General features: G+C 39.0%; 1 protein-coding gene across 1 annotated transcript; it reads left to right on the top strand.

Moving 5' to 3' along the window:
* The first annotated feature begins 367 nt into the window (after positions 1-367).
* Positions 368-12698, top strand: LOC131222908 (mitogen-activated protein kinase kinase 6). The gene is made up of 8 exons (XM_058218150.1): positions 368-573; positions 764-848; positions 4140-4274; positions 9764-9988; positions 10111-10290; positions 10438-10661; positions 12103-12148; positions 12244-12698. Exons 1-8 carry the CDS (start codon positions 500-502, stop codon positions 12334-12336), a joined length of 1062 nt encoding a protein of 353 aa, XP_058074133.1. The 5' UTR covers positions 368-499; the 3' UTR covers positions 12337-12698.
* Positions 12699-12841: the final 143 nt, after the last annotated feature.

The raw sequence follows: 12841 nt of genomic DNA, 5'->3' as shown, positions 1-12841 counted from the left end.
GCCCTCTCTAGCCACGAACGAGCAGTTAAGTGGACGGGCCCACCTGTTTATCCACGCTTCCATCCTTTCGTAGTATTATTTTAAGCTTGAATTGCATTAAATGCAGGAGTCATATGCGGTGTAGTCAACTTGGGCGTTAGATCTTTCTCATTTTTATGGTTATTTCTTAAAATTATTGGAGAGAAGGGATGGACGGCATGGATAATCAGATACGTCATGGTGGGCCCGCCTACAGAACTGCCCGTTTGTGGCTAGCGACTGGCCGCGTCCGTAGACAAGTCTCCTTCGCCATTTCACGCAAGCAACGAGGGTAATTCAGGACATTCGCATGTTATTTTGGCGGACTCCCTCGTTTGATTTTACCTTTCCGACGAGTCGTCTCCTCCGCGACAAAAATCAAAATCCTTTTCTTCTTTATTTATTTTTTCTCCATCTCTCTCTCTCTCTCTCTCTCTCTAAACCCTAGAAACCAGAAAAAACCCTTGATCTCACCACCATCATGAAGAGCAAGAAGCCATTAAAGCAGCTGAAGCTCTCCGTTCCCGCTCAAGAAACCCCCATCACCAATTTCCTGTATTCAACCCTCACATTTTCTTCTCCAAATCTCTTTATAGATCTCTCTCTATCTCTCTCTTGCCATTTCATAATTGCAGCCTTTTCGATTGAATCGATCATTTTATTTTCTTTGTTTGAGTAAATTCTCGCGTCTTTTTCTTGATTTTTAGTAATTAGCTCTCTCTCTCTCTCTCTCTTGAATTTTCAGGACTGCAAGCGGTACATTCCAGGACGGCGATCTGCTCCTAAATCAGAAAGGTTTGCGCCTGATCTCTGAAGAAAAGGAAGCTCGTGTAAGTTCATTTCATTTCCCCTTTTTCCCTTTTCTTTTCTTCTCTTCTTGTGTCGGAAGTCGCTGATCTTATTAGTTTCTCCTTTTCCTTCTGCAAAGATTGTTTTCAATTATTGCAAGAGTAGTTCTATTGAACTTAAACAAAAACGTCCGCAAAGAAAAAAAAATCATAATAGGGAAATTGAGGGAGTAAAGACGGGAACAAAAAATGAATCTTGCTATTAAACATATATTTCAGTATTTGTAATCTTGAGGGTTGACAATCCCAATCTCTGTATAATGAACCTCGGCGACATGCCACCACATGGGCCAACCTGGCACGCATGTACTAGGTCCAAGCCGTTCATCAGATGGGTTACCCCATGCAGATGGCCCACGTGAAAATTTCTGTATGGTTCACTTATGAGGTGGGCAAAGAATGTCGGGTCGTTTGGATGCAAGGTAAGTTGTACTTATGGAAAGTGTTTCCACAAGCATTATTTTTCACTGTGTTTGGATGTGGGTAAAGTGGTGGAAAAAGCTTTCCTCCAAAATTTGCCTTAAACTCTTCCATTCACAAAAAGGAGGTTTTCATTTTACACCACAACGTTTTGTCCTATGAGGGGTCATTTGGCACCTTGGATTGGATTTTAACTTTAGAATCCAAATCCAAGATTTTCAACACCTGAGAATTTCATTCCATCAGTTGTGTTTGGCAGCTTGGATTTTCAATCATGTGGAATTCAAAACCTGTATATATATATATATATATATATATATATATATATATATATATATATATATATATATATATATATATATATATATATATAAGCCCACTTAATAGAGGAGGAGAGAGCAGTTATGACACTTAGAAAGGATTGAAAGTCCTTGGATTTTGCAAACCACATACCTTTTAGATAAGAATAAAAAATGGCCCCTAGGGGGAATTTACAGTCCAAAATCCGGGGTGGCAAACAGACTTTGGATTCAAGATCCAGGTTTGAAAATCCTAAATACCCAAAATCCATGCTGCCAAATTGTCACATTTTGAAATATTATAAACCCTCATCCAGTTGCAGGTAAGCACACGTGGTACATGTCACGCGCATGTGCCATGTTGAATGCCTTGCACACATGGGTTAAGGCAGGATCACGATGGACCCTCATTATGAATGTCTCAAATCTCGTACATGTAGCACAGGTGCTGCCATTCACATCTTCAATCTCTCCTTGTATGAATACCTATTTCTATGGTCCTTACTTTTTTTTTATTTATTTATATTTTGGGTTAGCTTGTTAGTACACACCCCACTGTCAGTGCACACTCCACTGTTAGCCACCCCACTAGAGAATCGATACCAAGACCTCAGTGTTGAAACGAGGGTATCTTCACTCAGTCAACCACTTGAGCCATGGATCAGGGTGTTCTATGGTCCTTACTTTCCTCATCAATCCAGACATAAAATCATAATTCCATTGATTCTCCTTTCTATCGCCCAAACATGACAAAGAGAAGCTCTCTAGAGATTCTCTTCCTTGGAAAGGCTTTTGTACTATCACTTATGATTCCCTGCATCCAAACGTCTTAGAAACAAATTGATTACTTAATGGGGATCTGGCCAAGTTTCTTCAGCATCCATTTGTTTCATAAACTGTCGACAAGCATTTTTTTGTTTTTTGTTTTCCAAGGGTAAGTCTGACCTGATGGACAGTTTGGATGTGACCCCCATTTGTCACATTTGCACATGTGGCAACATGTAGAAGGGCTACCTTATATATGCACATTGGATTATTAAACATCTATTTGCTAACTCATAAAGCCATTTATGCCATTATATATAATCCAACAGTTTGTAAATGCTTGCTTCTGATTTTTTATCTATCTTTTTTTTTTTTTTGAGGGTCAACAAAAAATTTTATTAGAAAGAAAAAAATGGCAGAAAAGAAATACTTACACTGGCATTTGAAAGAAGCAGTGCATTCTTAACTAAATCAGCTAGTTTTACTACTTCACGAGAGATTCATGGCATATTCTATTGGGCCAAGTTAAGATAGATGGGACAAAGCTACATTAGAGGGAAAAAAAAGAGCAATTTTTGGAAAATGGACTACCAAAGATTCCAACAAGAGAAGAAGACATGGCAAGTTCAAGTTGCCATGACTGAATGGATTTTAAGTTATGATAGAGAGAGCTAGGCTGGATCACATAACAACTTTAAATGGTACAATTACAAACCTATCCTGATGTTGAACTTGAAATACATGGGTAACCGCACGTAGTGTGTTGAACAAAGATAGGAATGGTAGTTTGCTTCTTTGATTCAATTTTATGATTATGCTTTAAATTGAAATAGTTAACTGGCACATGTGAACTGAACAATGCTGATCAACAAAACTGAACCGTAAGGGGGACAATGTAGAGTCTTAAAAATGTGAGCATCTTCAAGCTAAAGGATTAAGGTGAAAAAGGGCCATCAATTAGAGGATCTACTAGAAGGTTATTGATGCAGGAGATTCAACCTGCATAACAAAATAATAGGTCATGACATTTACTAGACTTATGATCGGTCCTCACTCTTGGGCCGGCGCCACTCTTTTCTCGTCTCACATGTTTATAAGGTGGTTCCTAACTTGTTCATCATTTAGGAGTAACATGTCAGCAAATACTTGCATCAGTTGTAGCATGATGTGCGGCACACATCCATAGCTAATGTTAAATCTGATAAGCTTGCAAGGGTTGAGATGCAAGCTCTTATAATTTGGGACAACATGCCCACTGTATTATTATCTATCATCTTTCCTACTTTGTCATTATTTTAATAAATGCCTTTGGGAAGTTGATAAAGTAGAAAAGAAGATAATAGTTTAATTCTATACCTTCAACAAAAGGGCTGCTTCTATGCTGTTTCCTGACAGAAGTAGTCATGTTTCTTCAATGTCACTGACGATCTTCCTTGTTCAATATCATCTGATGAGTAGGATTTCTGTGTACCGAAGTACGGGTTTAGTGTTTAAATGTTTTCCATCAAATAAATAATTGTTTCCCATCTGATGAGTAGGATTTCTGTGTACCGAATTATAGGTTTAGTGTTTAATTGTTTCCCATCAAGTAAATGGCCAGATGATCACTGTAATAGTACTTCTTCTGGAAGTACCTATGATTATCATGCTAATAAGATTATAAGAAAGGTGCTGTGGAACTTCTAGCTATACTATGGAGATTATTTTTGTCGCTCTTGCTTCATTTTGAAATTAATTTACATTTTTCTGATTTTTCTCAACTGATTTTCTTTATTGACTCAATGTACAGCCATCAGATGCTAAAGAGGTCGATCTTCAATTCTCATTGGAAGACCTTGAGACCATCAAAGTCATTGGGAAGGGAAGTGGTGGTGTTGTTCAACTTGTTCGCCATAAATGGGTAGGCAAGTTGTTTGCATTGAAGGTAATTTGCTGGAGACACCCATTTGGAAATGAGTACACAATGAAATTTAACAAATGGTTCCCCAATGTGAATACATTCGTTCTGCAGAAATTTTGTCTTTGATTCTTAGTTTGGTATTCTTCTTAGTTGATTGGGAAGTCATGTAGCATGAGTGAAACATTCATAAGAATGTAGGGCACATTTGGACTCAGCCTCCAAAGGGCTGTTTGAGGCCTAAATGCCTTTTAGATCCAAATGGCAGTTGATGTTGTGCGTTTGGATGCACTTTGCAAACCCCCATCTCATCTCTTGCTGGACAAAGGAGGTGATAAAATGCCGACTCAGCAAAAACCAATCTGATTGGTTTTTGTCGAGTTGACCAGACAAGCAGGCTTTTTTTGGAAACTCTGTTTTGAGGAAGTGTCTCCAATGGGCCCTTAGTTAGTGAAAGGAATCAAGTTTGTGTTTTAAAAGGTGAAGGCATCCAATTCTTTTGAAATGTGAGGTGTAAAGCCTCAAGATGTGAGGCCTAAGCCTCTTGGAACATCTACTAAAGAAAAATAGTGTAACTACGTTTGCGTGTACGCCTTAGTGGTATGTTTGGCTGCTGCCCTCTGTGATCCTCCGTTGCTTGCTTGCCCTTTGGGGGGACTGACCACTAGCCTTTATTGTGGCTAGTTTGGTCCCATTTTTGGCCCTATTGGTCACCTTCATGTTGACTCCTTTTGGCTCGGGAACCTCCTTAATATAATATGTTTAAAATATAAAGATGAATGAACAATTTACTCCTAACATAGAGGTTTAGGCATTTGCTTTGTGGGTAGAGGTCAGGGTTTGAACCTTCTTGACCCACCAAGTTAACCGAGGTTTCTAGCGATCAAGTAAATTTGGCAAACGGTTCTAGTCCAAACTGGTTTGGTTGCCCAGTCCATCCGGGTTTTAAATCTGTGGTGTTAGATGGGTTGGGGGTTAGTAGTGGGTAGAATTCACCTTCAACAACATGCATAATCGGTCCACTGGTAAGTTCCCATTTGAGATTGTGTATGGTTGAGTTCCCAAGCATATGCTCGACCTGGTCTCATTGCCTAAGTTATCGGGATGAGTGTTGTTGCGGAAAATATGGTAGGCTGCTGCGCGACTATGCATGCCGATGTTCAGAAAAGACTATAGGAGTAACACCAAGTATAAGGAAGAGGTTGATAAACATCGGTGCCAGAATGTGTTTGAAGTGGGTGATCAAGTGTTGGTTCACCTGCGCAAGGAGTGATTTACGATTAGGACATATAATAAGGAAAGAAATAAGAAGATAGGCCCAGTCCCGATACTCAGAAAAATTAATGATAACACTTATGTCATTGATCTTCCTGATGACGCGAAGATCTCCCAGACATTCAACGTTACAGATTTGTACGAATATCATGAGCCCGATGGATAACTCGGTGACGAGTTTTTTTTTTTTGTTCAAGTGAAGGGGACTGATGGCCGCAGACCTATTCCTGGCACAATTAGACGGGAAGAAGCCTGAACGGAAGCGAACGTAGTCCATTAGATCCGGGCCCAGTCCTATGTAGGGCATGCCATAACTGGGCCGCAAACGTGTCCGGATCAAAGAAATTCATTATGGATAGGGAGAAATTGTCATTCGAAGTGCGAACCATAAATCGACTATAACTTTTGATTCGAGTATTTACACGACGCACAACATATGAATTCCTACTGTAATAGGCCATCCGGGGTGAACTCGACTAGCACAGCGGGTTGTGTTAGTCCGTTTCACAAGAAAACTCCTTCCGATTCAAAATTGCGGTTTTAGGAAAAGCTTTCTATTTTTAATAAGTTCTGATTTAGACTATCTTCTTCGTTTTAGAGTTTTAGTATATGGTTTCTTATTAAGAATTGCTTCTAATCATGTCGGGAATAATCCTGCATGATTAGATTAGAACTTTCTATTTTTAGTATATTTTACTATTTTGGGTAATTTCCAGTTTAGTCGAATTAGGACTCTTAATTAGGGTTTGCATTTTACTATTTAAGCATTTTAATTTCATTTTAGATACATACATCAATAAAATATCTCGAATTTTCCTTTATTTCTTGTGGATTCAAGAGCCATTATACCTTGTGAATTCAAGGTTCATATCACGTAGAGGAGACGGTGTTCTTGTTGTATCCATTCTACAGCCTTTCTTTCATCAGAATGGCTCTGCCTCAAGGCAAGCCTCCCATGCCTTTTAAAACATTGATAGGGGTTACCATAGAATAGAACACCTGTAAGGATAAACTCTATTAGTTAGGTCATGCTACTACCATTTGACAGCCTCATTTAGACTGTAATTTTTCCTATTGTTTAAGGAATAATAACATGAAAATTATGGATTATGTCACTGGCAGCCAAAGCCCTTCGGGAAGGGCTACACTGTTTCAGCCGCAACATCCCCATATGTTGATGTTGGAGGGGGTCATGAAGAATATTTCTCATTAGGCCAGGAGCGAGGGCACAAACCCATCTAAACTTGTATTTAATTTCAAGAGTTTATTGTCCTTGCTTCAAGGCTAATTTTTTTAAAATCAACCACAAATAAAGCCAATGTTGCGGCAGACTCCTTTGTCATGGATGAGAGTCCAATATTCTTGTGGGGAGTTTGTTCCCTTGTTGTGATCTCTCTTTTGTTTAATAAAAATGCTCTCATTCATCAAAAGTACATCTTCCCAAAGGTCAGTGCTGCACTGCTGGCAATGTCCAACTTCATATGGTCACAAAATTTTGGTTTGTCTCAATAAAGAAAAGCATTATTCTTCTAACCCTCATCTTCATAACTCCATAATTTTATTCCTATTTCGGAAATCATCCAAGGGTAAATTGAGTGACAAACTTTAAAATGGTTGAGATGTAAATATCGACCGTGTTTCTTGGCATCTATATAATTAGCTATGGACTTACCCTTTTGTTTCTTTTAAAGTTATTATTATTATTATTAACAGAAACTTACCTAACAAACCCTTTTGACATCCATGACAAAGATTTATAACCGAAAGAGGGATGAGTGCAAGGTTCAAAATATAGTATTGTGACACTTGAAAAACAATCATATGGGCATATGCCGACACATATTGGCCGACATGATGTATCAGCTGATATATTGAACCATGATAATGACAAGGTGTTATTTGTCATTGTCTTTGGCCGAGAAATCAAATATATGATTCTATGTGTTAATGGATGTGGAGATGTGGGCTGTACCATTGTTCCATCCGCATAGGCTTTGTTTTAGTTATTTCTTCGTGTTATTAGTTGTTTATTTTGGTCGGGGAAGTGTAGGGTATTTTGCTTTTGTTATTAAGGGTATTTTTGTCTATTGACTTTTCATTGTTAATGTAAAGGGGACAGTGTGGGCATTCAACCCTGACTGACCTTTCCTCTCTTCTCCCAACTTTCTTCTCTCTTTTTAACTCTTCTTTCTTTAATTTATAATTCTACATGGTATCAGAACATCCTTGTTTTTGATTTAATTTATAACTCTATAATTCTTTTTCCTTCTTTTATTTTTGGTCTCTCCTTGCTTTTTATATTATAAGTTTGTCCCAGGTAGACAGAATAAAGCATCCTACTACACGTATAAGTTTAGCCTAGGGAGATAGAATAAATCATTCTATTACGCATGGTGTTTCCCTACAAACATAAGGTAGCATACAGCTCTTCTTAAATATACTTACAATATGAAACTGGAAAGTAGCTTATCTTCAGAAAAATTATCTGCAGTATGGCGTTCTTAATATTTCTTTCAATCGAAGAGAAAATTAAAACAAAAATGAAATTCTTGATCCCTTTAGTCTCAAGGACTTGCATTTAGAGGACTTAAATGACCCATAATTTTTTGGTAAGTTATGAAACATTATTGGAAAAGGAAGTAAATACAGAAGAGAATTTGAGGAAGGGAATAGAATTTCCAATATGACATTTGACATGACAGGAACCTGTTTAACAAGGCCCTTTGTTCCAAATCAGCTGCTCTAGAAGCAATGGATAATGAAATGTTCAACCTTGAAGTAATATCCTAATCTGGCCTAATTTTTAAGCCAACCTCCACGGTAAATTCCTGCTTTTCCAACTGTCTGTTTAAAATACTTTTGGAGGTCCCTTCCACCAAAAGTGTGCCTTCAAGACAAGGAGATTCCAAGTCCTTTGCTGAGAGCCATCATGCACATGTGGTCAACTTCCTCTGTGGGGCTGAGGATGCATATTTTATGTTTCCATTTGAGTCCCCGAGTACTCTTGTACCGGATGGTTCCACACTAGACAAGGACAAGGATACACTATCAACATTTAACTTCCGGACTCCACCAGGGGCTTGTTTGGGGTGCTATTTTGGATTCTTCGAAAGCATTGGAAAGGAAATAGTGTTTCCCTGGAATCCTGATTTCCAGTAAACCAGTGGAAAGGAAACAGTTTTGCCCCGTTTGTTCTTCAACAAGATTTCTGTAGAAAATTCAGGTCCTGTTTCTGAATTCATTGGTTGGGAATGCAAAATTTTCCTGCATGTACTAGATTAGTACATGGGGTACATGTTGAACAGTTGAAGATGGACAGTGACACATGTGGTAGATGTGGGTGCTTGAAGCTAGATGGTGGTACACATGTCTCACTTGAAGCTAGATGATGCCACGTGTGTACATTGGCAGTTCGGCTCATGGGCATGTGGCATATTGCGACATGTAGTACATGTGAAGCAATCAAAGATGGACGATGGCACATGTGGCACATGTGAAGCAATTGAAGATGGATGATGGCACATATGTTGCATTGACACATGAAGATGGACGGTGGCACATGTGGAGTGCAAGTGAAGATGGGTGGTGGCTCATATGACACATTGGCAGATGTGGCACTTGTTGTGAGAAACCCATTTTCCTTGCATTGGGAAAATGCCTCAGGGGGGAGAGGGGAAATAATTTGTTGATTTTCCTACGAAATCAGAAAGTTGTAAACAATGTTTCCTGCAAAAAAAAGATTCACAAACAGCAGAGATGTTTCCTTTCCTTTCTACGAATCCAAACTGGTTGCCTAAAATCGGCAGAATCATACAATTGACTTTGGAGTTACAGAGAACAATAAATAAATTGAGATATGCAGAGAGGATATAAGACACTAGTTAACAGTTTTGATGCACACCCAGATCCATAGCTCAACTGGCAGACTGAGTGGAGATACCTCGTTTCAACACTTGAGGTCTTGGTATCGATCCCTAGTGGGGGTGGATAACATAGAGTGTGTGTACTGACAAGGGTGTGTACTAACAAGCTAACCCAAAAAAAAAAAAAAAAAAATCTATATTTTGATGCATGTGTTCTTATAGCATGCAAATAGACATGCTAATTTAAGTAACATTGACTATGAGTGGGCCATGGACTTGGAGTAGACACTGCTTTAATTGGTGTTTCTGCTCCAAGATTCAGATAGGTTCCTTCAGAAACGCAAAGGAAAAGTAAACAGAATGATATGTATTCTGCAGGTTATCCAGATGAACATTCAGGAGACTATTCGTAAACAGATAGTCCAAGAGCTGAAAATTAATCAGGGATCACAGTGTCCACATGTGGTTGTTTGCTACCACTCTTTCTACCATAACGGTGTTATTTCTCTTGTCCTGGAATACATGGATTGTGGGTCTCTAGCAGATATACTCAAACAAGTGAAAATAATACTCGAGCCCTATCTTGCGGTTGTTTGTAAGCAGGTTAGTTTGTCTCTGTATTCCCTGTTCCAGGTTTTGCTTGTTTGCCAAGGCACTGATTCTTGCTATGGTAAAATTAATCCATTTTGTGTTTTCTGTCTTCCTTATTGTCTTTTGTATACCAGGTTTTGAAGGGTCTGGTATATTTACACCATGAAAGACACGTAATTCACAGGGATATCAAGCCCTCCAATTTGTTGGTAAATCATAAAGGAGAAGTAAAAATAACTGATTTTGGAGTGAGTGCCGTTGCCAGCTCCATGGGTCAGCGGGATACATTTGTTGGGACTTACAACTACATGTCGGTATGTTGAACTATTTTCCTTCAGTTTGCAAATTGATTTGATTGCCCACATCACTCTTGCTGCTGCTATGAACATGTTCTGTCCACAGATGTTTATGTTTTTTTTTTTTTTTGATCCACTAACCATATCAAGTCTTTCCTGTCTCAGCCTGAGCGGATTAGAGGAAACACATATGACTATAGTAGTGATATTTGGAGCTTGGGCATGGTAGTACTTGAGTGTGCTATAGGTCATTTTCCTTATATACCATCCGAACAAGAAGAAGGCTGGCTGAGCTTCTATGAACTTCTAGAGACCATTGTGGAGCAACCACCCCCTTCTGCCCCTCCAGATCAATTCTCACCAGAGTTCTGTTCATTTATTTCTTCATGGTATGTATGCCTTTCTTATACAGCAGCTTCCTAAGAGGTTCTCATCTCTATGTTAACTAATCTTTTCTAAGGCACTGGTGTTTCTGAGTTATTCCTTTTTATCCAGTATGGAATGCTTCTTTTCTTTCCCCAAAGCCATTATTATTTTTCACTTTTAATTACTTGCATTGTTATTATTTGCCATGGAGGAAAGTGCTTCCAGAAAAAAGTTTGCTTCTTGTCTGGCATTATATTTTTCCTTTTCCAGTCCCATGGTTGTATATGTTGTAATCGTTCAATATCTAGGACACCAACATCTCCAGCACAGCTAATCGATGGAAGATCATCTCCTACATTAGCTTTGGAAGATGTGATCTAACCAATTTTTTAGAATCCCAACCAGATCCACCCATTTATGTTGGTGGTTACTTACTATTGCTAATCCAACTGTTCTGACCTGTTCTGATTTGTGAGATCTAATCAAATTACAAATAAAGAGAATAAAGTAAAACATAATTAGCAAACCATTGGCATAAAATGGTTTGGACATCCTGGCCTTATCCCATATATGGGGCTGGCTTTTCAAATCCTGTTTCGCTAATCAATCCTATCTAATGCCCTATTTTCAGTTAATGTTCGAGTCTTTACATCCCTTCCCGCCATCTTGTTTGAAGTCCTTCTAGGTTTCCCCTCATGCTCAATCCAAACCCTTCAATCCCAATCAAAGTTCCCTTTTTGTAAGTCTCTGGTTTTCCCATCACATCCTTGAACCATCTCAATCGGTCCTATGCTGCTTACACGATCATCCCCCAAATCAGGCTAGTCAGCCCACCAGGTGGGCCACACATTTAAAAAATAAAAATAGGAAAATTATAAGGCTTTTGCTATGGGTCCACATCCTACATGCATGTGTGGTCTGCTTTATGAGTCAACTGGCCTGATCTTTTGGCCAGGCAATCAAATAGCGGTGCCCTTCTGATGGACAGCTGGGATGCCACATACATGTGGCTGTGTGCAGAGGTGACAATGGAGTGGTGTGTATATTTTTACAATGTCGCATATGCCAAAATCTGTTTGTCATCTGGATGGCAGTACCACGGCTGGGTTGTTTTGGTGATTGCACATGATATGACGGTATCCACAGAATTTTTATTATAGAAGTGAAACCATTCAAAGAGAATATAGACCAATTTAACCTTAATAATGAAATCACAAAATCACGAACAAATTGCTCTCTAAACCAAGGGAAAATCTTGTTTGAGGTTGCACACCTTAAGCTGTGGACCAAGTCCAAAGTTCTAACCATCCCACCTGATGATTTTGTGTTAATCAAACATGCGTCCTCATTTGCTTGCTTCATCAAATCCCAGTAAATGCTTTTTTATGACAGTATCTGTTCCCATTCACATATATCATTTCAAATGCATTCACAAATCAACTTGTTGTTTCCTATTGGATGCAGTATACAAAAGGACCCTCGAGACAGAATGTCGTCATTGGACCTTCTGGTCTGTCCTACTACCGCTACTGTTGCTATAATTTGCATTAGCATTGTTGTTCCAACACTTCTAGAGGGTGGCTGAACCTGTTTCCTTGCTTGCAGGGTCATCCTTTCATTAAAAAATTTGAGGACAAGGACGTCGACCTCGGAATCCTGATGGACAGCTTAGAACCGTCTGTAGATTCTGCGAGGTAGCAACAGTTTTTCATCGCAATGAAGTAGCTGGTGTGAAAAATTCTATGGCATATCTACAGTGACAGTCTTCTAATTTGGGAAGGGTGGTCATGAAGAGTTTGATTTTGCCCACTCTCTACTATTACATAAATTGTGATGTAGATGCCTTCCGGCTTGCCATCAGCCAAGGTTCCTGAATTTTCAATTCAATCCTCCGATGGAGGCGAGAGAACTTTGAATTTTGCGAATCAGGTATGCTGTCCTAAAAGGTAATGGATCTTGATGTAATCTGGGCACCTGAAACACCAAAAAGAGGATATGCAACTTACATACTTGTAATGAAAATGGTGAGAATTGAATTACATTTGAGTCTGTTTCTTGAATTGGAGTAAGCTTGGAAAGTTTCAGGTAATGCTTCCAAGAGGTGTGGGAAATGGAAATTGAAACCAGGGCATTTGTTGGAAATCAGTACCGAAGGGTGCATTTATAAACGCACCCTAAGGTTAGAGAGAGAGAGAGAGAGAGA

The sequence above is a fragment of the Magnolia sinica genome, chromosome 13, assembly GCF_029962835.1.
Source record: "Magnolia sinica isolate HGM2019 chromosome 13, MsV1, whole genome shotgun sequence".
NCBI classification, from domain to species: Eukaryota; Viridiplantae; Streptophyta; class Magnoliopsida; order Magnoliales; family Magnoliaceae; genus Magnolia; species Magnolia sinica.
This window is presented reverse-complemented; position numbering and strand designations above follow the sequence as displayed.

What these genes read in the sequence shown, in the direction of transcription:
- LOC131222908 (XM_058218150.1), top strand. Translation starts at nt 500, where the DNA reads ATGAAGAGCAAGAAGCCATTAAAGCAGCTGAAGCTCTCCGTTCCCGCT. An exon ending in ACCCCCATCACCAATTTCCT is followed by an intron (nt 574 to 763) that starts GTATTCAACCCT and finishes TTGAATTTTCAG; the next exon opens with GACTGCAAGCGGTACATTCC. An exon ending in TGTCGTCATTGGACCTTCTG is followed by an intron (nt 12,149 to 12,243) that starts GTCTGTCCTACT and finishes CCTTGCTTGCAG; the next exon opens with GGTCATCCTTTCATTAAAAA.